Below are 23,566 nucleotides of genomic sequence, written 5' to 3'. Positions count from 1 at the left end.
AAGGTTAAAATGTAAAAACATAAAATTGCAGCTGTGAATTTTCTAGTGCAGACCACAAGACAACATTTAAATATGTGCCATTTTCAGTTTTCATATCACATGGTTCCTGTGAGTTGAAAGTTTTAGGCTTATCTATGGAAATTGCAATGCAAACTTGTTTTAATGAAAACTACCCTGGTGTGCGCAGGTAAAGCAGGATAAACCCAGCCATAATTAAAAATTAAATAAAAAATTAAATGCAAAAACAAAAAACCACCACCACATGAACACGGAGACCTGCATTAGTGTCACAGTAAGTAAAAACTCAAAAAACTCACAAGGGGTTATGACAAAATGCTCACTTTATTGGAGATTCAGCAGGGAGGGACAAGAAACAAAGATCAGCATTTAAACACCGTTCTACGTTTATTAAAGAATGTCAACTAGTGCATTAAATAATAAATTAAATTCCCATTGGAATGATATGACCCACTAAACAGAAAATTGCAACTTTATGCTCAGACATCAAAATGGTCTGATACACCTTATTTTGGTAGTGCAGAGCAGTCTTAATCCAAACTTTACAAGTCTTGTTTGAAAAGGTGAAATATTTTAATCATGTGCGCAAAAAGACAAATTTGCTGCACTACATCAATTATGGTACTTCAAAGACCACAGCAGATTTGAAACGGAGCACGTACTTCAAAAACTGGCAAAGAATTTTCAAATCGGGGAACTGTCAAAACAGTGACAATTATGAAAGGCTTCTTAATGCTGGTTACAAAAACGTATCAACGCTGTCAAGACATTTGCACATCAAGTCACATTGAGACAAACAAGATGACAATTTTGCTGTGGTGCACCCTGCCCTGTCTTTGAAATGCTCAATCACAAGTACATTTATCTTTTCCCTTTATGCCATCTCTGTGCATAATGCACAGCACAAATCCGACTAGCCAGTCCAAGGTCTTGTACACAACCATTTTTTCAACTATGCCAGGGTATCTTTGCAGAGCGTAATGCACAGTAAACAAGGGGGGGGGGGGGGGATTTAAATGACTGTACAAGGACTACACTTGGCGGTCGGCACAGGCTTTCAAAGACGGGGAAGTGTTACATTGATGTCTCCAAAAGAGCACACCCCTTGGACAGTCAGAAATGCCTAATGGATCTAAGGAAACATTTTTATTGCCCAGCATGTAACAATTTCTGCCAAAAAACAATGTGGGAAAATACACAAGGATTAACATTTGGGAATTAACGAACCTGCTCAGTTATAAGATCCAAACTACTTCAGATTCACAAATTAGCACTTCTACAGCACAGTTTGCATTGACTGAAGTCAAATGCCAGTAGAAAGAGGGCATGAACAGCTTACGTAAACAGTCAGACTGCTTCTCAAAAAAAAAAAAAAAAAAAAAAAAAAAAAAAATTACAAAAACAAAAAAGTTTACAAAATAAATTATAGTTTTATACATTAGATTATCAAAACATTCATATTAATTTTCTTATTCACATTTACACTTTACATCTTTTTGGTGCATGGGATCAGAATCCAAAGTTAGTCTGATTGCACCCAGTTCAAAATTTGGCTCATCTTCCCTTCATACGCATGTATATTTACACGCACGCCAAACTGACCGAGAGATACAGTGCAGACAGCCAGTAAATAGCTTAAGCAAAGAGGCATTTCAGGCTCAGTGAGCTTTTTAATCTCTTAATTCAGGAGGCACTTATGAAATAGAACCAATTCTGCCCAACATATGTGCACTCCCACTGATAAGACAAATTAGCCTGAAAACAGACAAGGCGAGATGATACTGGATGGAAAAGTGTCCCCATTACCTAGATTTAAATTTACAGAAAAAAATAATATTCACACCATGTTTTCTTCATGCACTTCTGCCAGGAGTCTTCCACTGCCCTTTACAAGGCTGGCTGTAAACTTTTCTACTTGGTTGGAATGGAGTTGTCAGAAGGGGTTACAGCATCCAGGTAAAAGCCATCAATTTGCTCTTTGTACATTTTGGACACCACTGGCCTCTTTAGTTTCATTGTAGGACCTTGGGGGAGAAATAAAAAAACAAAAAAAACAAACAGTTTACATCTGTATATATCGCATTTACAACTTTGCAGAAATTCATTTAGCAAGAACCTAAAATCTATATTATAGGCAACTAGTGATCAACGTGAATTAGAGCTGCACGATCAAGAATAGTTATTGCGATTATTTTTCCCCATTGCAATCTTGACAAAAGTGTTTCACACTTCTGTCTATGCAAATTCTCTTCCTTTTTGAAGGCTGTAGCTTTAGAAGAGCTGAGAAAAACTGGGCAGTCTGTCAAGGATCACAACATTCTTAAGTTCCACTGCTAAAGTATAAACATTTTAACAATCTGTCAAAGGAATAGACAGTTAATGAGGATAGTTTAACCACTTAAAACACAACCTGACATTTGTTGGTTTCAAGTTAAAATCTTTTTTGCTAGAAAATTACTTAGAAAACACCAAACTTTCTTAGAGACCCCAGAGAATAAAATTGTGGTTGTTGCAATTTTAAAATCACACTATTTGCGCAGCAGTCTTTCAAATGCAATTTTTTGGACAAAAATTACTAAAAACAGTAAAGTTAGCTTAATTTTTTTGGAATAATGTAAAAGATTTGTCGCGAGATTATCGTGATTTTTATTCTAAGCAAAAAAATTGCATGATTCTGGCCAAAATGAGAATCACAGCTTGTGACTCTGTACAAAATTGCCAACTATAAATCAGAAGCACTCTTGTATGAACTACAAATCTCACGGCTAGCCTCAGCTAGAACGCATTTTACATACACATGCCAGCTTTGGCAAACTTCTGTGCAAACACTGGATAAGATGAATTGACCAACAGGTAAAAAGGAAATGTGTCAAATGGCCAGCGTGGGGGCGTGGCCGTACGGTGATGGCGGTGGGAGTGTGTGAGGAGTGAGCTGTGAGAGAGATGTGTGCTCTCACCCCGTGTATGGATTGACGGCGCCGGTCTGTTACACTAACGCTGCAGCTCCAGTCGGCCCCCGCTTATGCCTCAGGAGATGCTGGAATAAAGAGCTGGAGAGAGCGGCCGAAAGAAAGTGGCAATCAAACGTCTGGCTGAGCTAAAGTTCAGCACAGCCCTGCATAACCCCCTCGGTTACCTGAGTATGGTGCGCTCTCTGTGCTAGTCCTGGAGGGCTGGACGGACGGTGGAACAAAGCCTGGGCGGCTCGAGTGCTCTGCTATGGGATTCGATAGCTGAGTGAAGAGACAGGGAGCTCCACGCTGCTACAAACCCCGCGAGATTACGAGCAACGAGGTGATAGTAAGCTATGAATTTGTATACAACGCAATGTACTCACTCTGACTAAGCCTTGAATGCATGGGATAATTGAGAGATAAGCCTCACAGTCGGCAGGAAAGACGTTTGCTTGCTTATATACATGTTATCTCCCATATTGCTAAACCAGCATACTGCTAACCAGCATACTGCACTACAGTGTTATAACCTCGCATGAACTGTTACTTATTACATTTTATCTGAGCCTTGTGGTGATAGTAATAACCAAGCTGAGAGGAGGCAAGAAGAGCGGCTGTTGCATAAAAGCACTTGGACATATGTGATATATCTGGATATATATTTTTATATCTATACAGCTACCCCGTCAATGGCCTGCATTATCATTGGTGATACCCCTGCTATCTTCGGTTAAATACTTTAACCAAGACGTAAGGACTTTTTTTTTTTTTTTTTTTTTTTTCTTTGAGCACGAGAGCTGTTGGTATTTTTTTTTTTTTTTTTTCCCTTTAAAGAAGGGGTTGTGGTAGGGCAACGATATGTCGGCAAGGAGGAGAGGGGAGGAACAGGTCGGCCAGGACAATGTGGGGACCCAGTCATTGAGATCTGCTAAAGACAGAGATAAAGATAAAGATAGGGAGAGGGCTCCCCAACCGGGTGCAGTACCGGGAGTATCAGCCGCGGCAAAACTGGAAAAATATGCCCACACCCCGGATCATACTCCAACTAAGGGTGGGGGCCTAATAAAAATCCCATCAGATAGAAAGAGTCAAGGGTCATCCGCAATAGGAGTAAAGAGTGCAACTAATAAGAACACTGGGATAGTTGGAAGACCTGAAACAATCCCCCCGTTGGCCCCCTCATTAGAAGGAGAAGCTGAGCCATCATTAAAGGAGGTGCTGGGGGCTGTTAATACCTGTAAAGCATCGCTGGCTGAGTTATGTGACCAAACAAAGGGCATCAAAGAGGAAATAGTTATGATGAGTCACGATCTCCAGAAGACAGCGGACAGAATAACATCAGCTGAGGGCAGAATAAGTCAAATCGAAGATGAGATGTATCCCTTAAACCAGGAGGTCCAGGTTCTCAAAGTACAGATGGGTAAATTTGAAGGGAAACTGGATGAAATGGAAAATAGACTTCGAAGGGACAATGTGAGGGTGGTTGGTCTCCCGGAAAAGTGTGAAGGCCCGGATCCAATCGGATTTTTGGAGAAATGGTTTATTGAGGTGTTTGGAAGAGATTCCTTTTCGCAGCAATTCGCAATAGAGAGAGCACATAGAATTCCATTTAGAGTTTCGCCACAGGGAGGACATCCTAGATCTATGCTACTAAAGTTTCTGAATTATAAAGACAAAGCAGTCTTACTTCGTAAGGCTAGAGAAATGGGTAGTATCCAATATAAGGGAATTAAAATATCGTTTTATCCTGATTTTTCTCCTGAATTGCAAAAACGTAGAGCAGAGTATATAGAGGTGAAGCACAGGCTTCAGAAAATGGATATTACATATGCTCTGCTGTACCCAGCACGACTTCGTGTAATAGCAGCGGGAGAAACCTTATTTTTTGACTCACCGGCTGGTGTAATAACTTGGATAGAGGAAAGGGGGGACCAGATAGGGAGGAGGTGAGGGAGAATTTTTTTTTCTTTTTTTTTTTTTTTTTTCTTTCGTTCTCTCCCTCACCCTCTCGTCTTCTCTCCCCCCTTTTTCTCTCCCTTTCCTTTTGTTTTCGGTTGGGGATTTTCTTTTTTCTCTCCCTTTATTTTCTTTTTTTTCCCCCCCTCCCCCCCCTTCTTTTTTTTTTGGGGGGGGGGGGGGGGCAGCACATATGTATATGGGGCTGAGGTTGTGTGGTAAATTGAATAACTATCGTCATTTAAATAATACATACAATATATGTGTAAGGGGTGAGGTGTGTTATAATGTTGATGTATAAGTTGTGTAATGGGGGAAAGGGGGGGAGGGACGGGAGGGTGGTAAGTGGGGAGGGGGGGGTGGGGAGTGGGGGGAGGTATGATTGCACAGGACGGTATGTAACGGTCACGGGAAAAGCCCCTAGGGGTAACCTAGAATGGTATAAGGGGGGGTGGGGTAAGGGGTTGAGTATAAAAAAAGGATATAAGATTAAGGAAAATAGGGTTGAGTACACAAGAGTAATTTATAAATTAAAATTAATACAAAAACACGGATTGAAATCACTAGTAGAGGGGAAATTTATTGGTTTTAGGCTATGGAGCAAGTTTAGCACAAAATACCATAGTGTTATGCAAAAAGATGTATATGTTTATGGGGTGGTTTTTTTTTTTTTTTTTTTTTTTTTTTTTGTGTTTCTGGTCCTCTCTCTCTCTCCCTCTCTCCTTCCCATGCTTCTCGGTATACTGGGCTTCTCCCTCCTTTGGTAAAAAAAATGTTTTGTCCTTTGTCTTTTTTGCTTGGTAGTTCTTGGTATATATGAGCATATTACTTTCCGTCTTTTTCTTTTTTTTTCTTCAAAACAATGCAGACTAGAGTTTTGAAAATTGGATCATGGAATGTCCGGGGGATGGGTACACCTGTAAAACGAGCAGCAGTGTTTGATATTTTTGAAAGTTGTGATGTCCAGCTGATCTGCCTACAGGAGACGCACTTAACTGAAGAAACTAAGTTACAACTCCGAAGTAAGAAAAGTTTCCATTTCAATTCCACTCAGTCCACACCTCTTACTCAAGGGGGGTGGCTGTATTGATAAGGAAAGAAGTTGCGTTTCTGTGTCGGCAGGTCAGCATAGACAAAGAGGGGAGATATGTTTTTTTGCATTGCGTAATAGAGAACCGGGAGTATATCCTGGCAAACCTATATATCCCCCCTCCATTTGGGTTGGAGGTCCTTTACTGCTTATTGGAGTTCATAGTGGATAAGCCCGGGACCCCGGTTATAGCGGTGGGGGACTTCAACGAGGTTGTTAGTAAAAACCAGGACAGGTTTCCACCAGGAAGATACACCCAGAAGGCAGATGAGACCTGGCTGTTTCGGTTCCTGCAGGAGGGAGGGTTGTTTGATATGTGGAGGGTGCGTAATCCAACCTTGTTACAATATTCATGTTTTTCAAGTTCTTTTTCCTCACTCTCCAGGATAGATTTGGTTCTGGGGAATGAGGAAGCAAATAAAGCAGTGAGGGATATAGTATATCATCCTAGGGGGGTATCTGATCACTCTTTGTTGACAGTATCAGTAAATATAGAAGGAAAAAGAACCCCTAGGGTATGGAAGCTGAATCCAGTATGGTTGGAAGTAATTGGTGATCCAGAAGAGATATCAACCCGGCTAGAAGAATTTTTGGAGTTTAATAAAGATACTGCAGCAAGAGGGGTGATATGGGACGCATTAAAAGCTTATCTTCGGGGAATCCTTATTCAACAAGTTGCGAAAATTAAGGGGAAGTCAAAGAAATGGGAGAATAGAGTAAGAGAGGAGGTAATGGAAGCCGAAAGAGCATATGTGGAAAGTCCTACCCCAGAAAAACAAAATATATGGTTAGAAAAACAACAGGAATATAAAATGGTGATTATGAGGAAAATGGAGAATAAAAGGTTATTTCAGAGCCAGATTGCTTATGGGGAGGGGGAAAGAGTTGGGAGAATGTTGGCGCATTTGGCAAACACCAATTCCTGGTCCTCCTCTGCCCTTGCGATCAGGACAGAAGAAGGAGAAATTACATCACAGGGCGTAGAGATTATAGATACTTTCAGAACATACTATGAGAAGTTGTACAGGTCTCGGGGGGCCGCGAAGGACAGGGAAATGGATGTATTCTTTGATAATATTACAACTCCGTTCCTCACTGAGGAGGAGAGGGGGGTAATGGAAGCCCAATTAACATTAGAGGAAATTCAATCAGCGGTGGCAGAAATGGCTAACCAGAAATCCCCAGGCCCAGACGGTTTACCAGTAGAAATATACAAACATTATGGGAAAGTAATGCTGCCAGAGCTTCTTAAAGTTTTTAACTGGGCAAAAGAAGGGAAGCTTCCAAAATCAATGACCGAAGCAACGATAGTTGTTTTGCATAAGGAGGGGAAAGATCCATTGGATACGAAATCTTATCGACCTATATCCCTCCTTTGTTCTGATGCTAAAATATTAGCTAAAGTGTTGGCACTCAGACTGAATAAAATTATCTCGAGACTCGTGCATCCCGATCAAACGGGATTTATCCCCGGTAGGTCCACTGGCATGAATGTTAGGAGGCTTTACCTAAATCTACAGTTACCAACGGAAAATGAGGGTAAAAGAGCAATTATGGCGCTAGATGTGGGTAAGGCCTTCGATAGCCTAGAATGGGGATATATATGGCGAACACTGGGCACATTTGGGTTTGGCCCCAAGTTTATTGCTTGGGTACAGACCCTATATAGTGGTCCTAGTGCGCGAATAAGGATTAATGATGAGTACTCAGATAGGTTTTCTTTGGAGAGGGGAACAAGACAGGGGTGCCCGTTGTCACCCCTGATTTTTGCTCTTGCTATGGAGCCATTAGCTATCGCAATACGATCAAATACAAATATGGCAGGCTTCCAGAGAAAGAGGAGGGAGGAGAAAATAGCTCTGTATGCAGACGATATCCTCCTCTTCCTGGGAGATACGGAACAGACCCTTAGACAGGGGATGACTATACTGGCCGAGTTTGGTAATTTTACTGGATTGGTTATAAATTGGGAAAAGTCTGCCCTAATGCCAGTAGACTCAATAGTGAATCGAAACATGCTGGCAGCCCCGCAGATAGAAGTGGTCGATCAAATAAAATACTTAGGGATACTTATTAAAAGAGACCCTGGAAAATATATTGGTGATAATATACTCCCACTAATAACTAAATTTAGAACTAAGATTGAAATATGGAAGAAGCTCCCACTATCAGTTGCGGGAAGATGTAATCTGATCAAAATGGTATGGCTGCCCCAGATGCTGTATCTACTGCATAACTCCCCGGTATGGGTGGATAAAAAGTGGTTCAAAAAAATAGAAGAATTATTTAGAGAACTCATATGGAAAGGTCGAGTGTCAAGGATTAGCCTCCAGACCTTACAGTTACCAACTAGGAAAGGAGGAATGGCAGTACCTCATCCACGGAGCTATTTTTTAGCAGCTCAATTACAGCATCTGGGGATAAGTAAAGGTAGGATTGGAGGAACAAATAAGGCATTGATGATAGCAGAGTCCCCTCACAATACAATTTTGGAAGCCCTGGAGGCAAACTCATTTCAATATAGGATACCGACGATAAAAATGGTTTTAAAAGTCTGGAAGGCAGTCAAAACAATAAAAGGCCTGGGAGGCCTGACTAAACATACCCCATTATGGAACAATTTAAATTTGCCAGAAATGGAACTGATTGGTAGATATAGACCATGGGAGATAAAGGGGATTGATAAACTGGCCCAATTATATGAAGGAAGGATATTGAAAACATTTAATGCATTGAGGGCGGAGTTTGATATACCAAAGCATTCATTCTATAAATATTTGCAGATCCGACATGCGTTGGATAAACAATTTAATAAACAAGGCCCAGTGTGGAATAACCCCCCTTTTTATGACAGATTGAACGCGCAAGAAAAGGCAGGGGGAACCATAGCAGAAATATACCCATATATAACTGAAGGGAATATAGAAAACCCAGAGAAACTTAAATGCAGAGGGAAATGGGAGGAGGAATTTGGGGTATTTTCAGATGAGCAATGGAGGAAGTTATTAGAGGCAGGACACTCTATCTCAATCTCGCCTGCACAGAAGGTTTCTCACTTGATGCTGTTGCACAGATCATACTATACCCCTAAGAGACTGTTTGGCTTCGGGAAAAGAGAGGATGATAAGTGTCCAAGATGTCAAGATACTGGGGACCTAGCGCACATGTTCTGGAGATGTCCCAGACTATTTCGATACTGGTCAGAAATTACCCACACTCTGAAGGAAACGTTTGGAGTGGGAGTAGGGAGAGATCCCAGACTATGTGTGCTGGGTTTGGCCGAGGGAATAGGGGGCTCACCCTGTACAATTAAAGCAATACTGAGGTGTATGTTTCAGGCAAGAAAGCTTATAGCACAGAGGTGGCAGGCAGAGAACCCCCCCTCGGTAAGAGATTGGACAAGGATAGTAACAGAAACAATATGGAAGGAGAGGACAGTGTATATAAAAAGAGGAAACTTGAAGGAATTTGAAAAAATATGGAAGCCTTGGATGGACAGGATAGGATATCCAATGTAGAGGGAGGGAGGTGGAGAGAGAGGGGGATATTTTTTTTTTTTTTTTCTTTTTTTTTTGTTTTGTTTTGATCTGTTTTTTGCCCCTGCCTGAAGGGAAATAATGCTGTGAAGTCAGATAATTGTTAAATTATGAAGGAATGATTGTACCCTTGACGATCTAATGGTTTCCTTTTTTTTTTATATATATATATGTTTAAAATTTTGATATAATATGATATAAAGATTGTATTTATGAAGAAAATGAATAAAGAATACTTTAAATATAAAAAAAAAAAAAAAAAAAAAAGGAAATGTGTACCGAGAATCATGCGAGCCGTAACTGACCTGCCAAAAGCTTTGCCATCTCTAGCTTCAATTTTTGGGGGGGAAATTTTTGACTTTTTAGTTAGCATACAAATTTGCCCACATAGGGGCTAAACATTACCCACGCAGGGGCATGTCTTCTGAAGCGGCAACAGAACGCATCAGGGTATATCATACATTAAACAAACTACCTGTGATGCAGCAACAGGTCAACCATATAACATAACGGTCTTATCTATAGCCCAAGGTGGAGAGAGGTTTAGTTCAGGAAGATCTGTGCTCAACACTAATGGCAGGATAGCGTGACATGAGAGCAGTTGGATCAATACATCAACATACTAAAGCATGCTGCTACTCTAGGAGTTGGTTACTGTATCTGTTGCTGTGGTATTGTCATCCAGCCAGCAGGTCCATACCTTGTCAAATTGTGGGCAACCCCTGCCTGAGTAGGTGGCTTTATAAAAGGGGTAAACTGGCATTTACTAGATTTTTCCAGAATCTGACAGAGGGGGGGGGAGATGCTTGTTTCCAGTTCATCGTGATGGCCTTACGTGCATAATATAATAGCAGGGATACGAGTCTGGCTCCGAGTACCGACATTTGTTCCACCAGTCCCAGTAAACAATGTTTAGGATCATAAGGGACTAGTCTTAGTGACCTTGGTGATCACCTGGAGTACCTCTTGCCAATAATTTACACATTTTCTGGGCTTGCCCAGCAATTGCAAGTCGTCCCCCAGCTGATATGACCAGCGCCAACACGCTGGAGAATGCGCTGGCGACATCTGGTGCAGCCTGTGGGGCGTGTAGTGAGCTCTGTGTACAATTTTGTATTGGACCAGTTTGTCCCTGGCCGAGACCAAGAGGGGAGAACGGAAAATCCCAAACCTCCCTCCAGTCATCTAGTTCTGGTATGTCCTCCACCCATTTCCTGCGGAGGGAGGACAGCTCGGGGATGGCAGCAACCAGCAGGGACCCGTATATCTGAGACGTGGGTTTCCCCAGATCTTTCACCTGAAGGGTGGATTCGAGTTCAAGTACTCCAGGGTAATTGGTTGGCCCAAGAACTGACACCTGTAGGCATGAGCTACTTGAATATACCTGATATGGGCCTGTGCCGGAACATTAAATTTGGTACGCAATACATGAAAAGGAGTGAGCTCTCCCTTGGTGACAATACGCTCAAGGGTCAAAATTTTGTATTTGGCCCAGGCCTGTGGATCCGGGATAGTACTGAACTGTGCTAGGTTAGGATTCAGCCACAGGGGGGGGTTTGAGGAGACCAGGAGTTCAGCAGGGGTGCCCATCAGCGCCTCACCTGCCCTCCAGGCCCACATAGAAGGGGTGAGGAAGCAACACATTTCTGGCCCCCTGAAAAGCAACCCCTTCAGGGCCTCCAGAGACCCCACTACAGCCGAAATATTTGTGGCAATTAGGGAGAGCCAAACCCCAACTACCCACAGGCCTGGTAAGAGTGGTGCATTTGAATCTAGGTGGTTTAGACCCCCAAATAAAGGAGAGAAAGATCTGTCTAAGAGTCAAAGGAGGTTGTAGTCAGCCATTATGGGGAGTTCCTGAAAATGTATGAATTTGGGGAGGACTTTCATCTTAAGATTGATGCAGCCAATGAGGGAGAGGGGAAGGTTGCCCCCATGCCTTCAGTTTGTCTGGCTCAATCTTGACCCAGTTCTGGTGGCAATTAAAACCAAAGTCTCCGCTCTCTTGAGATGATACCTAAATATGTAAACTTATAAACCCATTGAATTGGGATAGAGGAGGGCGAGGAGGACTTAGCGCAGCGCGCCCCCCCGCCCCCCCCCCCCATCCACCGGAAAAAGCTGAGACTTGTGCCAATTCCCTCTCAGCTCTGAAGGTGAAGAAGGCGTCCATGACTGAATGTACCCCGCAGAGAGTCCCCAGTGTCAAAAAATAAATAAATGAAACAGCAAATCATCTGCGTAGAGAGCCACTCTCTCCTCCAGCCAGCCCACGGACCTTGGGCGAACGCCTGAGGGCCTCAGCAATAGGTTAAATGGCCAGGGCAAACAAGGCCGGGGAGAGAGGGCATCCCTGTCTGGTGCCTCTGCAGGGGGAACGGGGGACACAGGGAGCCAATTTAATACATGCCGGGGGCTGGTGTACAATGTGCGTATCCAGGCGATAAATATTAATGTCTGTGGACCTACCTGGCATAAAGCCTGTTTCATCAGTCAGATTTAATTACTCTTTTTCCTGTATCAGGAATATATTTATTTTCCCGATGTTTCATGTTGCCCTTCGTTTGCGGCATTTCCGTTAGCTGGTACTTACATCCAGGCTGTCATGTCTACAGGTCCATACAGGCCGAGGTTTTGTTAACCGATTGTCGTCCCACAATCTTCTCGCCTGTAGTCCACACATCATACGTATATATTCAACCGTTACACCTTTTACTCATACCCACCAAGGTCTGTGGGTACCTTAGTCCCGAGTGTTCGTTTTTAATTTCCTGCCTTAGCACTGCAGGTTGCTCTGACTTACTTCTGCATTTATCAGGGTGGTGTCATCAGGTTCACATTCATGCGCTGTTGGTCCTGTCATTTTGGCACCCAGGTCCTTACACTTTGGGTCCTACGTCCGGTACCAGGGGGTTTGTTGCGTCACGGGTGGGTTATTAGGTTTTTGGTTGTCACACACAGTCGGGTTGTCAGTGTTCTTCCACCGCGGGTTACCCATCACGCCTATGGGTTAACAGATTGAGGTGATAGTTTTAAATTGGCTTGGTCGGTGGCAAGTCTTCTCATCTGTTCTTACACCACTCACATTTTGTTCTAACTCACGTTTCTCATGCAGTTAGTTTCTCATCCGCTTTGTCTTCGTGCAAGTTACGTTTCTCTCGTTTTCCAGGTTTCTCTCGTACCCCCAGGGTTTTCTCTTGTGGTTTTCATTGATTTGAGTTTCTCATGCAGCCTGCATTTCCTAGGCAGGTCGTGTTTTCTAGCAGCCTCGGTTCTTATGCTGCTCATGGTTATCAGATCACGCTACTCATGTTTCTCGTACAATCACATTTCCTTCTCAGAGGTTATGTTCTTGTCGCAGGTTCTCTTTGTCTGCTCACGGTTATATCACTAGTTGTGTTCCTGTCCACTTGGGTTTCATTCCTCACCATCTTCTAATTTCCTAGCTGCATCCGGCCAGGAGTTGCACTAAGGTATAAAACGATCGGTTAGTCAGCCTTTTGCTGCTCTGCAGCTTCTACTGGCTCAGGGGCTTTTGTGGATCCTGGGGCCCTCTCAGGGCCCGGGCCAGTATCTGTAGGCTCGGGAGCAGGTACCAGCGTTGCACTCTTTAGTTCCAGCTGTGGTAGATTGGTTTTCCATTTGGCTGGCGCAGCATTCTTGATCATTAGGTTTGTTTTGCATAGCAGGAAGGCTCATGACACTGCTTGGCACATGTTTTCTGGGCTTTCCAGGTTAGGTTTCCAGTCCTGATGGTTGACATCCAGTTTTTTTCTTTTTTTTGCCTCCTCCAGCTTGTATCGGCCCTCAGTACTGTCTGTGCATGTCGAGTTAAGTCTCAGCATTTCATGTTGAATGATCAGTCAGGTTGTTTTATTTTTTTCCCACACTTTTGTTTGAGGCCGTCCAGGGTTCCAGCGGAGTAGACTCCCTGCTGTGCTAAGCTGTCTGTCCATTGTGGGTTTATTTTCGTGACTTTTGTCATACTCTCAGGTCTCCTTTTGCATTGATTTCCGGCTTGGGGCTCAAGGGGGTGGTATAGCTGGCTTTGTGGTTCCTAAAGCCAGGAGAGTGGTGCTTCTGGCCCAGGGTCACACTTTAGCCAATCTACTGATTGGCACCCCAACCTTTGTTACATCTGCATGCTCGCAAGTCACAGCATTCGGGGGCGGCACTGGTGTCAGGTTCTTGAAGTCTGGCTAGGTGTGGTGCTTGGTGTTGATATTAGACAAATGTAACACCAACGCTTGGTATAACGCTGGGTTGGTCCTCTACTGCCATTCCCATCGCTTCTTTTTCTGCAGCAAATACATACCTCATTTGCCACCACCTCAGGTTAGACGTTATTCACTGTGTAATCTGGTTAAGCTTTCATCCTACTGTAGTTTTTGCCCCCTTTTAGGCATACTGACTGCGTGACCCTGGCACACTTCAGGTCTTTGTTGCTCTTTGTTCCTTTCCTTACTCTCCTCAGAGTACAAGTCCTTTTATTGGTGGGCAGCAGGCAGGCTCTGGGATTCAGATAGCAGGAGGACAGATGCAGTGGTGGACTGTATGTTGAATCAGGGCCCTCAGCAGGGGACAACTCCAAGGATGGAGGCACAGGGAAGGCAGAGTAATGTTAAGGCACAGAGAAGGCAATGTGGTGGATCTGGGGCACGGCTTGTGTCACAGGGAGGCCGGTACAGCAAGGCTGAGGCACAGCACCTTATTGAGTAGGATGCGCCTGGCGTAGTAGGCCGCAAGATGTTGGTGGGCTGCGGGATCAGCCTCTGTGGATCCTCCGATAGCTGGATGGAGCAGAGGCCCGAATGGACATCTTCCAGGGATGGCCAATGCAGATGTGGAAAGATTTGGCGTCCCTCACCCCTTGGCACTTGAGCCCAGGGATGTCTGAGGCTCGGTAGGCCTCAAGATGGCAGCCATTCTGAGTCGTGGAGCCGGCTGTGGGATCCCACTCGGCCAGCCAAATATCACAGGTGATGCCCAGGAGTGTGTGTGTGGGTGTGTGTGTGTGTGTGTGTGTGTGTGTGTGTGTGTGTAGAGAGAGTTTGGAGACTACAGGCGCTGTGATTAGCAGGATGGCATCAGGATTCTTGGAGCTCCACTGGGACATGTCTTGTCCCTTCTACGTTTGGACGTCCCTCCCCCCGCCGCTTCAATATTTAACCAAGTACTGGGCCTCTGAGATTTGGGGTTTACAAGTTAAGTTTTTTGCTAGAAAATGACTTAGAACCCCCAAACATTTTAAATCAGAGGTTACAATCAAAAAATGTCCTACCTAAAGAAAAAATAAAGACATAAAATGGAACGGATGTAAACAGACGGCATTAGTTTACATGGGTTCAGACCCGTCAGATCTAGACTGAACGCCCACACAAATGGGGCCAAAGCAAGTGTATTTGTTTCAGGTCAGTAACAAACTCCTGATCTGCATACCAGGTCATCGACTCAAAATTACTGAAGACATTTGATCAGCATTTTAGCCAGGTATCTAGCATTTACAAAAAAGGAAAGTTAACTATGGCAGCCTCCATACTTCTCAGTACAGGTCTTAAGCAACGGGTCTGTGTACATTTTTTTACCATTGGTTCTGGGGGCATGCAGCAGCAACCACCTATTCTATACCAGATATTTTAGTCTCCATATTTTACGAATTGCATTCTTGGCTTACCAAGCTCTCCTCCTACAACAGAAAAGTCCTTGTCCAGAATGAGCCACTTCTGAACCTTCTGTGCATTTGAACTGGAACGCTCATTTACAGCATTAACACCTTCTTGAATTGCAGCATACACCAACTTGTCTTTATGCCCAACAATGTCAGACACCTTTGCAGATTTGCTTCCGATTTTCTGGCAGAACTCTATTGCCTCTGTAGTCAGCTCATCTTCTGGCTCTCCAGAGTCTTGGTTCATATAGCACTAAAAAAAAAAAAAAAAAAAAAAGAAAAATTTGAGCGACATTAAAGTTCAATTCAGTCATTGTACATTTAGTTTTCAAAACCATGTTGAATTGGCTCCCTAATGCCCATTACATTTTTTTTAGGGCCGTTACAGATTAAAATTTTGGCGTTAGATTTTTTTTTTTAAGCAATTAAGCGACCAATTTCAATTATAAGGCACATACAGATAAACTACTTTTAGCTGATCTCCTTGCATCTCTGCATTAGTCAGTGGTAAATGTGGTACACACTATATACAATCACCCGACACTAGTTCGTTTCCACAATCCATGACTTAACTTCACACAAACCTGTTTTAAATTCAAATTCTAGCACTGATGCAAGTCATTTTTTTCTTACAGTAACACGACAATCCCGCCACCTCCCGTCCAACTAATCTCTCACCTTATGGCATGGACCCCTGTACAAACAGGTGGTCATGCAAGCGGGTATCAAAAAGGGTCAACACGGACCATAAACTTCTTAGATCTCAGCAAGGACGCCAGGTCATGGATCATTTCTTTCTACCCAAGTGCTCACCGCTTAAGTATAAGATTTCATTTGTGTGTTCAAACACAAACCACTCACATAAAGGATAAAAACAGAGCATGTAAAGCCGACAATCATGTTAGTTCTGTAGGGCAGGTGTTGTGTAGCTCCTGCCCCGGACACGTGACGTTTAAATCAGAACTTCAATGTCACTGGACTCTAGAGTAGCAGCTACAATTAAGAGCACAATCCAACTGGTGAGGTTTCACCGGAGGGTGAGTGTATGAGTACAATGCACTGACCGTAATAATGAGGAGGATGAAGGGATATGGGTTATGTGACACTATAGCCCACTGCCCATGTTTTGAAGTTTCAATGTTGAGGGGGTGTGGGGTTCTGACCCTTTTGAGATGGGAGCGGGACCGGCTGCTTCTTTCCTCCTAAAGGGAATGTTTTTTTTTTTTTTTTTTTTTTTATTAGAAGTGCATAAATGCTGGTCTATAGGGTTAGGGTTGGGATTCAGGAATGTGCATTCATAGATTGATGGTGGTAACACTAATGCCTGGATCTTTTGAAATTCCCTGGTACAGGGGGTCCCCGGGTTAAACAAGATAGGGACTGTAGGTTTGTTATCAAGTTGAATCTAAGTCGGAACAGGTAACTTTTTTTTTTTTTTTTTTAAGTAGCTCCAGCAAAAATATATTTTTAAACTTTTTGGATAACATAGGGAATAGTCATCACCCCTGTAACATTTGTTTAGCTGTCTGTGCCTCTGTACAGAGGATTTCACCTCACTTTGTCCCAATTGGATTTTGAAAACGTTGGGCTGTTAGGTAAACAATGATTGGTGATAAAGCATCAGTGGAGACACTTTTCCCATATTAACTCTTACAGGAGAGAATTTCCCTTCCTAGGAGGTAGATTTCCTCTTACTTCCCGTTATCACCCTCTGTTTGTAAGTCAGATGTTTGTAAGTAGGGGACCCCCTGTACATGTTGTATTGCCTACCCAATATCTTGTATGTATAATTTTTGAATATGCTAAACAAGCTTCCCCCACTCCTTCAAAAACAGTTCAGGATGTTCCATTCAAACCTTTAACCACTTTATAACCGCACCAAGCATTGCCGTTTATGAACACCCTTCCAGACTGCACCCAATCATAGCTGATCACAATGTATACAGACTTGCCATTATCGGCATTACTTTCCTCATACGCCATCACAGAAAGAGAAAAGCAGAGCTGGTAACTGGCAAGTGTAACAGGGGTCATGTACACAGATAATCAGGGCAATCAGTGCAGAAAGTGGTGACAGACAAGTACACCTTCAGAGCCCTGACCACACCCAGAGCATGAAGGGCCACCTCTTTGGGATGCTTTGGCTTAGGACACAATGGTAATACAATGTCCTCATTGATATGAAATGCCGAGACCACTTTTGGTAGAAAGGACGGTTGCGGACGCAACACCACCTTATCCCTGTGGATGACCAGATAAGGCGACTTGCAGGACAAGGACGCCAGTTCCGCAAGCCTCCTGGCTCCTGGATGTGATGGCCACTAGAAAGACCACCTTCTCTGTGAAAGGGTCAACGGAGGAATCTCCCCGATTCTCAAATGGCAGCTTCTGAAGCGCCAACACCAGGTTCAATTGCCACGGAGGACGCACCGGAGGGACTACATGGCGCACCCCCTGAACAAAAGTACTCACTAGTGAGTGAGACGCTAGGGGGGTCGCAAAAAAAATAAATAAAAAAATAAAAAAAAAAAACAGCCAGAGCTGAATTTGACCCTTGATGGTGCTCAATGCCAACCTCTGGTTTACACCTTGCTGAAGAAACAGCAGGATCCTAGATATAGAGAAGGAGCGCGGATGCCACCTTTTCTCCTCACATGGAGATATAGGTCTTCCAAGTATGATGGTATGTCTTCCTGGAAGAAGAAGATTTCCGCGCTCTCAGCATAGTCGGAATCAGAGTCCGACAGACCCCAGTTCAATACCTGGCTGTCAGCCAGGCCTTTAAAGCCAGCGATGGTAAAGCAGGGTGAAAGATTGGACCTTGAGCTAGGAGGTCTTCTCGCAACGGCAGCCGACAGGGAGCATGTGCCACCAGGTCTGCGTACCAGGCCCGCCAAGGACAATCTGGGGCAATCAGGATTACCGGAATCCCCTCGGCTTCCACTCTGCGAAGCAGACGTGGCAACAGTTTCAGCGGAGGAAAGGCGTAGATCAGCTGATACTGATCCCACGGAGCCACCAGCGTGTCCGCCCATGGATCTCTTGTCCTGGACACTAATCTCAGGACCTTCAGATTGAGTCGGGAGGCCAATCGATCCACATCTTGTGTGCCCCATTTCAGGCACAGCAGCCTGAATACCTCCCAATGCAATGCCCATTCTCCCGGGTCCAGCATCTGTCGATTCAGGTAGTCCGCCTGCCAATTTCCCACCCCCGGGATGTAAATGGCTGACAGGGCCGGAACGTGTCGCTCTTCCCACCGAAGTATGCAAGAGACCTCCCGAGCAGCGGCGGAGCTTCTTGTTCCCCCTTGGTGATTTATGTATGCCACAACCGTGGCGGCGTCTGACTGCATCCTGGTCGGACGCCCTTGAAGACACGTCGACCACGTTTGGAGGCACAGCCTGATCGCTCTCAATTCGAGCAGATTGATCGGCAACTTGGATTCATCTGTCGACCAGAGGCCCGGAGCCGACTGAATTCTCATCACTCCACCCCAGCCAGCCAGACTGGTGTCCGTAGTGACCACCGTCCAATTCAGCTGAAGGAACGATTTTCTGTCTGGAATCACCAGGGACCTCAACCACCAGATCAGGGAAACCCTGACTGGCTGACTCACCTGGATCTGCCGATACAGGGCCAACGGAGATTTGTCTCATTTTGTCAAGATCTCCTTCTGCAGGACTCTGGTGTGGAACTGGGCATAAGGTACTGCCTCGAAAGAGGCTACCAGCACTCGCATGCAAAAGCTGAGTGATGACCACTCGCGGTTCATCAGTAGTTTGACCGCAGATATGAGAGTCTGCAATTTGTCTGAGGGGAGAAAGACCCTCGCTGCCCTGGAATCCAATAGTAAACCCAGGTACTCCAGACGCTGGGTTGGCACAACCACCAACTTCTTTAGATTTAACAGCCACCCAAATTCTTGCAGAGTCTGCATGGTGATCGCCACATCCTCCAATTCTGGAGGTGGAAGAAGCTCTCAGGAGGAGATAGTCTAGGTAACCCACGATCGTGATCACGTGTTGTCACAGCAATGCCAATACTGGAGCCAGTACTTTGGTAAAGACTTGGGGGGCTGATGCCAGGCCAAAGGGAAGAGCCACAAACTGGTAATAGGCTTCCGACTGCCAAACGCAGACATTTTTGATGTCACAGGCATATGGTTATGTGCAGGTACACATCCTGGATGTCCAAAGACGCCAGGGAGTGCCCTTGATGGAGTGCAGCGACTACTGAGCTAACGGATTCCATTCTGAACCTCTGCACTTTTACAACGCGATTGAGGGCTTTTAGGTCCAAGATTGTGGTTCCAAAGAAGGAAGGGGTTCGTCCAAACAGATTTGAGTAGAACCCCTGGAAGCGTTCGAGTCCGGAACTGGTACAATCATCCCTTGATTCAGCAAATCCCTTACTGCCCCCTAGCAGGGCCTCCTGGCGAACCGGGGATGTGGGTATGCTGGAGGGGAAGAATCTGTTTGGCGGCCAAGAGAAACCATCTTGTAACCTGAGGAAATTAGATCGCAGACCCATTGGTCTGATAACCAGGAGGTCCAATGGGCTGCAAACTCCCGAAGACAACCCCCCACCGAGACACGGGTGGGGGCAAACCTTCATGTGGTAGCAATTTTGTTCACAGGCTTGTTAGGCTTGCGGTTCCAGGGATGCTTCTGACCATCCATGGACGTCCTGTCAGGCTGGGGTCGCTTTGCCGAAACACCGGGCGGACGAAAAAGCCGATTGTGAGCAGAAAAGGAGGGCCCTTGCCTGCGGTGTGGCTCCTTAGCCTTCCTAGCCTGTGGGAGTAGTGTACTCTTACCACCCATGACATTGTTAATGTTGTCATCCAACAAGGCTCCAAAGAGCCGTTTGCCAAGGAATCGAAGATCCGTCAGGGCTTTCTTGGATGCCCGTCAGCAGACCAGCATTTCAGCCAAAGGCGCCTTAGCACCACAGCTGACACTGAGGCCCTGGATAGCAGAGGAAGAGTATCCAGGGCTGCGTCACAAATGTACTTAAGGCCATGCACTAGTTGGTCTGCTAGCTCCACACAGACGGGGGGGGGCATGCTGCTCTCTCAATTTGTGGTGCAAAAGTTTTGCCCACTCAGTGTCTGACACCAGTGCAGTTGCCAGTACAGGTCGCACGGCTGACCCCCACCACCGTAAACAAGGAACAAGCCACTGCTTCGGCCTTCCTGTCCGTGAGATCCTTGAATGCAGGAGTCCACTCAACCAGGATCGTGGTTACTTTATTTAACCTATATACTGGGGGGTCTAGGACCGGAGGAGCAGACACCTCTTTGAGGAAAGCCGCCTCAAAAAGTGAACGCACCAAGTTTTTGGGGACCGAAAAGGTCTGTTGCGGGTGATCCCATTCCCTGTAGATGAATTTGTCAAAATAAGTCAAATACGGGAACACCTTAGGTGAACGTGCTGGCTTGTGGGACCCAAAAGGGACCGGTACATTAGCAGAGGAATCCGCTGGCTCCTGAATCTTTAGGGTATCACTCACAGCTGTGATAAGTGCTCCAACCATCGCCTTGTCACGCCCAGACCCGGACCCGGACAGGGAATCATCATCCTCAGCCACGTCTGATAGGCCAGAGCAGGGGTCTCCAGCCGCAGTAGGGCCGGAGTCTGCATCAGAGCTCTCCCCAGAGGACGGGGGGGCAGGGGCCTCTTATGTGCACCTTTCTTGCCACCTCTATCTTAGCAACATAGTCTAGGAACGCCGTCAGGGTGTCCATGCGTACCACACTTAACACAGGTGACACTGTTGCGATAGCCTGGATTTTGGGGGAACAAACACCAGTTTCTGAAGGCATGCTGACCCTATCCTGTCTGCCATCTCCAAGGGGACTTAGGACAGTGAAGGTTCTGCCGCATGGGGGGGGGGGGGGGGGGGGGTACTTGGCGCTAGACTCACCACCCTGAGGCGTTCTGTGAATGCCAATAGTGCCTGTAGTCCCTAGGAGGTTCCCAGATGCAGAGAGGAGAAAAAACGTCAGCAGCTCCAACAGCGGTGCAACAATCTGCAGAACAGCTTCAACGTTCAGCACAGAGCCATCCAGTGTTCCACACGTGTTTTTTTTTGTTTTTTTTTTAAAAGCTAAAGGGCTATTATATCAAAATGTAAAAAATGTGCGTTTCAAACTTGTTGCTTTTCCTTTGTTTATAGTGCAAAAAATAAAAACCGCAGAGATGATCAAATACCAAAAGAAAGCTCTATTTGGGTACAGTGTTGCATGACCGCACAATTGTCAGTGCGACAGTACTGAAAGCTGAAGGCAGGAAGGGGGTGAAAGTACCCTGTATTGAAGGGCCCAAAAAGGGAATGTATGTACAGTACATATTTAAACCACTTGCCGTACATCCCAAAGTAGATTTGCTGCTACAGGGCAGCTCTCTTGTGCAGTATAGTTGTGTAGTGGTTAGCACTTTCACCTAGCAGCAAAAACGATCACTGGTTCCAATCCCAACCACGACACCATCTGCCTGGAGTTTGCAAGTTCTCCCTGTGTGGGTTTTTTTTTTTTTTTGAGGGAAGAAAAAAAAAAAAAAAAAAAAAAAAAAAAAAAAAAAAAAACACACCCCCACAGCCACTGGTAGGTTAATTGGATCCTGTCTAAATTGGCCCTAGTATATGATGTGTGTTAGGGACCTTAGGTTGTAAGCTCTTGAGGGTAGTGACTGATGTGAATGTACAATGTATATGTAAAGTGCTGCGTAAATGGATGGTATACAAGTATGTGAAATAATAAAACTACACATACAGGCTCCAAGCAGAACACATTTTTACAGGTTTTATAAAACAGCAACGTTGAATGAAAATATATATATATATATATATATATATATATATATATATATATATATATATATATATATATATATATATATATATATATATATATATATATATATATATTAGTGTACGCAATACCTTCTTGCTCTCAAACATTGGAGTTGAAGCTCATCACAATGATCATCACAACGCTTCCATTTCCACACATTCCTACTTGCCTAACACTATTATGCTGGGATGCTTCACTGGCCAATGGAAAATTTAAAGCAGCAAGCATTAGAACAGCCTGGCATTTGGCCTCAAAGAGGCTTTCAAAGGTTTCTGAAAGTAAATGGCAAGGCACCTCTAGTAGACCAATACCCCTGCATTGTCCAAGTCCTGAAATAGATTGTCTTTATATGAAGCGGGGGAAGTGCCAGGAAATGGAAAACTTTCAAATGAAAGTCAGAGACAGCTCATTTATGAATATAGGTCCTCTGTTTACACGGTTTCAAGATTGCATATTTTATTATTCATTGTATAATACAGGGGTTGACAAATTTGCTTGGAATCTAGGAGCCAGCTAAAAAAGTTAGGAGCCAGGTCCGTGACGGCGATCTGGACTTGTCCCTGGCCTGACATGGAGACGAGTGAGGGGAAGATAGCTCCCAGCCCCCCACCTGTCTCCAAGTCATTGCCCATAGCTCTTAGAGGGACATTTTTAAATTGCATTTTAGTGTAAATAGATGTGAGGTCTCTCTGACCCCAGATCTCATATATAAGAGGACCTGTCATGCTTTTTTCTATTACAAGGGATTTTTACATTCCTTGTAATAGGAATAAAAGTGACACTTTTTTTTTTTAAAAGAACAGTGAAAAAAATAAAAATAAAAGTTAAAATAAGAAAAAAAAATGTTTTAAATGCGCCCTGTCTCGCCAAGCTTGCGTGCAGAAGCGAACGCATATATGAAAGCGGTGTTCAAACCACACATGTGAGGTATCGCTGCGATCGGTAGAGTAAGAGCAATAATTCTAGCCCCAGACCTCTAACTCAAAACGTGCAACCTATAGAATTTTTTAAACGTCGCCTATGGAGATTTTAAAGGGTAAAAGTTTGTCGCCATTCCATGAGCAGGCGCAATTTTGAAGCGTGACATGTTGGGTATCGATTTACTCGGCGTAACATTATCTTTCACAATATAAAAAAAAAAAAAAATGGGCTAACTTTACTGTTGTCTTTTTTTTTATTAAATAAAAATTTTTTCCCAAAAAAAAGTGCGCTTGTAAGTCCGCTGTGCAAATACGGTGTGACAGACAGTATTGCAACGACCACCATTTTACTCTCTAGGGTGTTAGAATAAATAATTATATATATATATATATATATATATTTTTTTTTTTTTTGTTTAGGGGTTCTAAGTAAAGGGATGGAGAAAGACTGGCAGGCAATCCCATTAGCATTGTTGGTTGTAATTCCAACGGCCACCACAAGAGGGCGCCAGATTCCAGAAGGAACCATAGGATCACAGAAGGCCTCAAAGCCGGGGGCTCAATTACC

At 44.4% G+C, this 23,566-nt stretch overlaps 1 protein-coding gene across 2 annotated transcripts in view; it reads right to left on the bottom strand.

Moving 5' to 3' along the window:
- Positions 1-323: 323 nt before the first annotated feature.
- The window catches only part of ACSBG2 (acyl-CoA synthetase bubblegum family member 2), an 89,802-nt gene continuing 66,559 nt past the window's right edge, over positions 324-23,566 (bottom strand). For both annotated transcript variants that reach the window (XM_077476300.1, XM_077476299.1), the window contains exons 14-15: positions 15,229-15,475; positions 324-2,042 (exon numbers count right to left, since the gene is read on the bottom strand). In XM_077476300.1, coding sequence (XP_077332426.1) covers positions 1,930-2,042; positions 15,229-15,475 — 360 coding nt within the window. In that variant the 3' untranslated portion in view covers positions 324-1,929. The remainder of the gene's footprint in view (positions 2,043-15,228; positions 15,476-23,566) is intronic.

This window comes from Lithobates pipiens, unplaced genomic scaffold, assembly GCF_037356315.1.
Source record: "Lithobates pipiens isolate NorthernLeopardFrog02 unplaced genomic scaffold, aLitPip1_a1.2 Scaffold_13, whole genome shotgun sequence".
NCBI lineage: Eukaryota > Metazoa > Chordata > Amphibia > Anura > Ranidae > Lithobates > Lithobates pipiens.
Note: the sequence above shows the minus strand (reverse complement) of the source record. Positions and strands in the feature narration are given on the sequence as shown.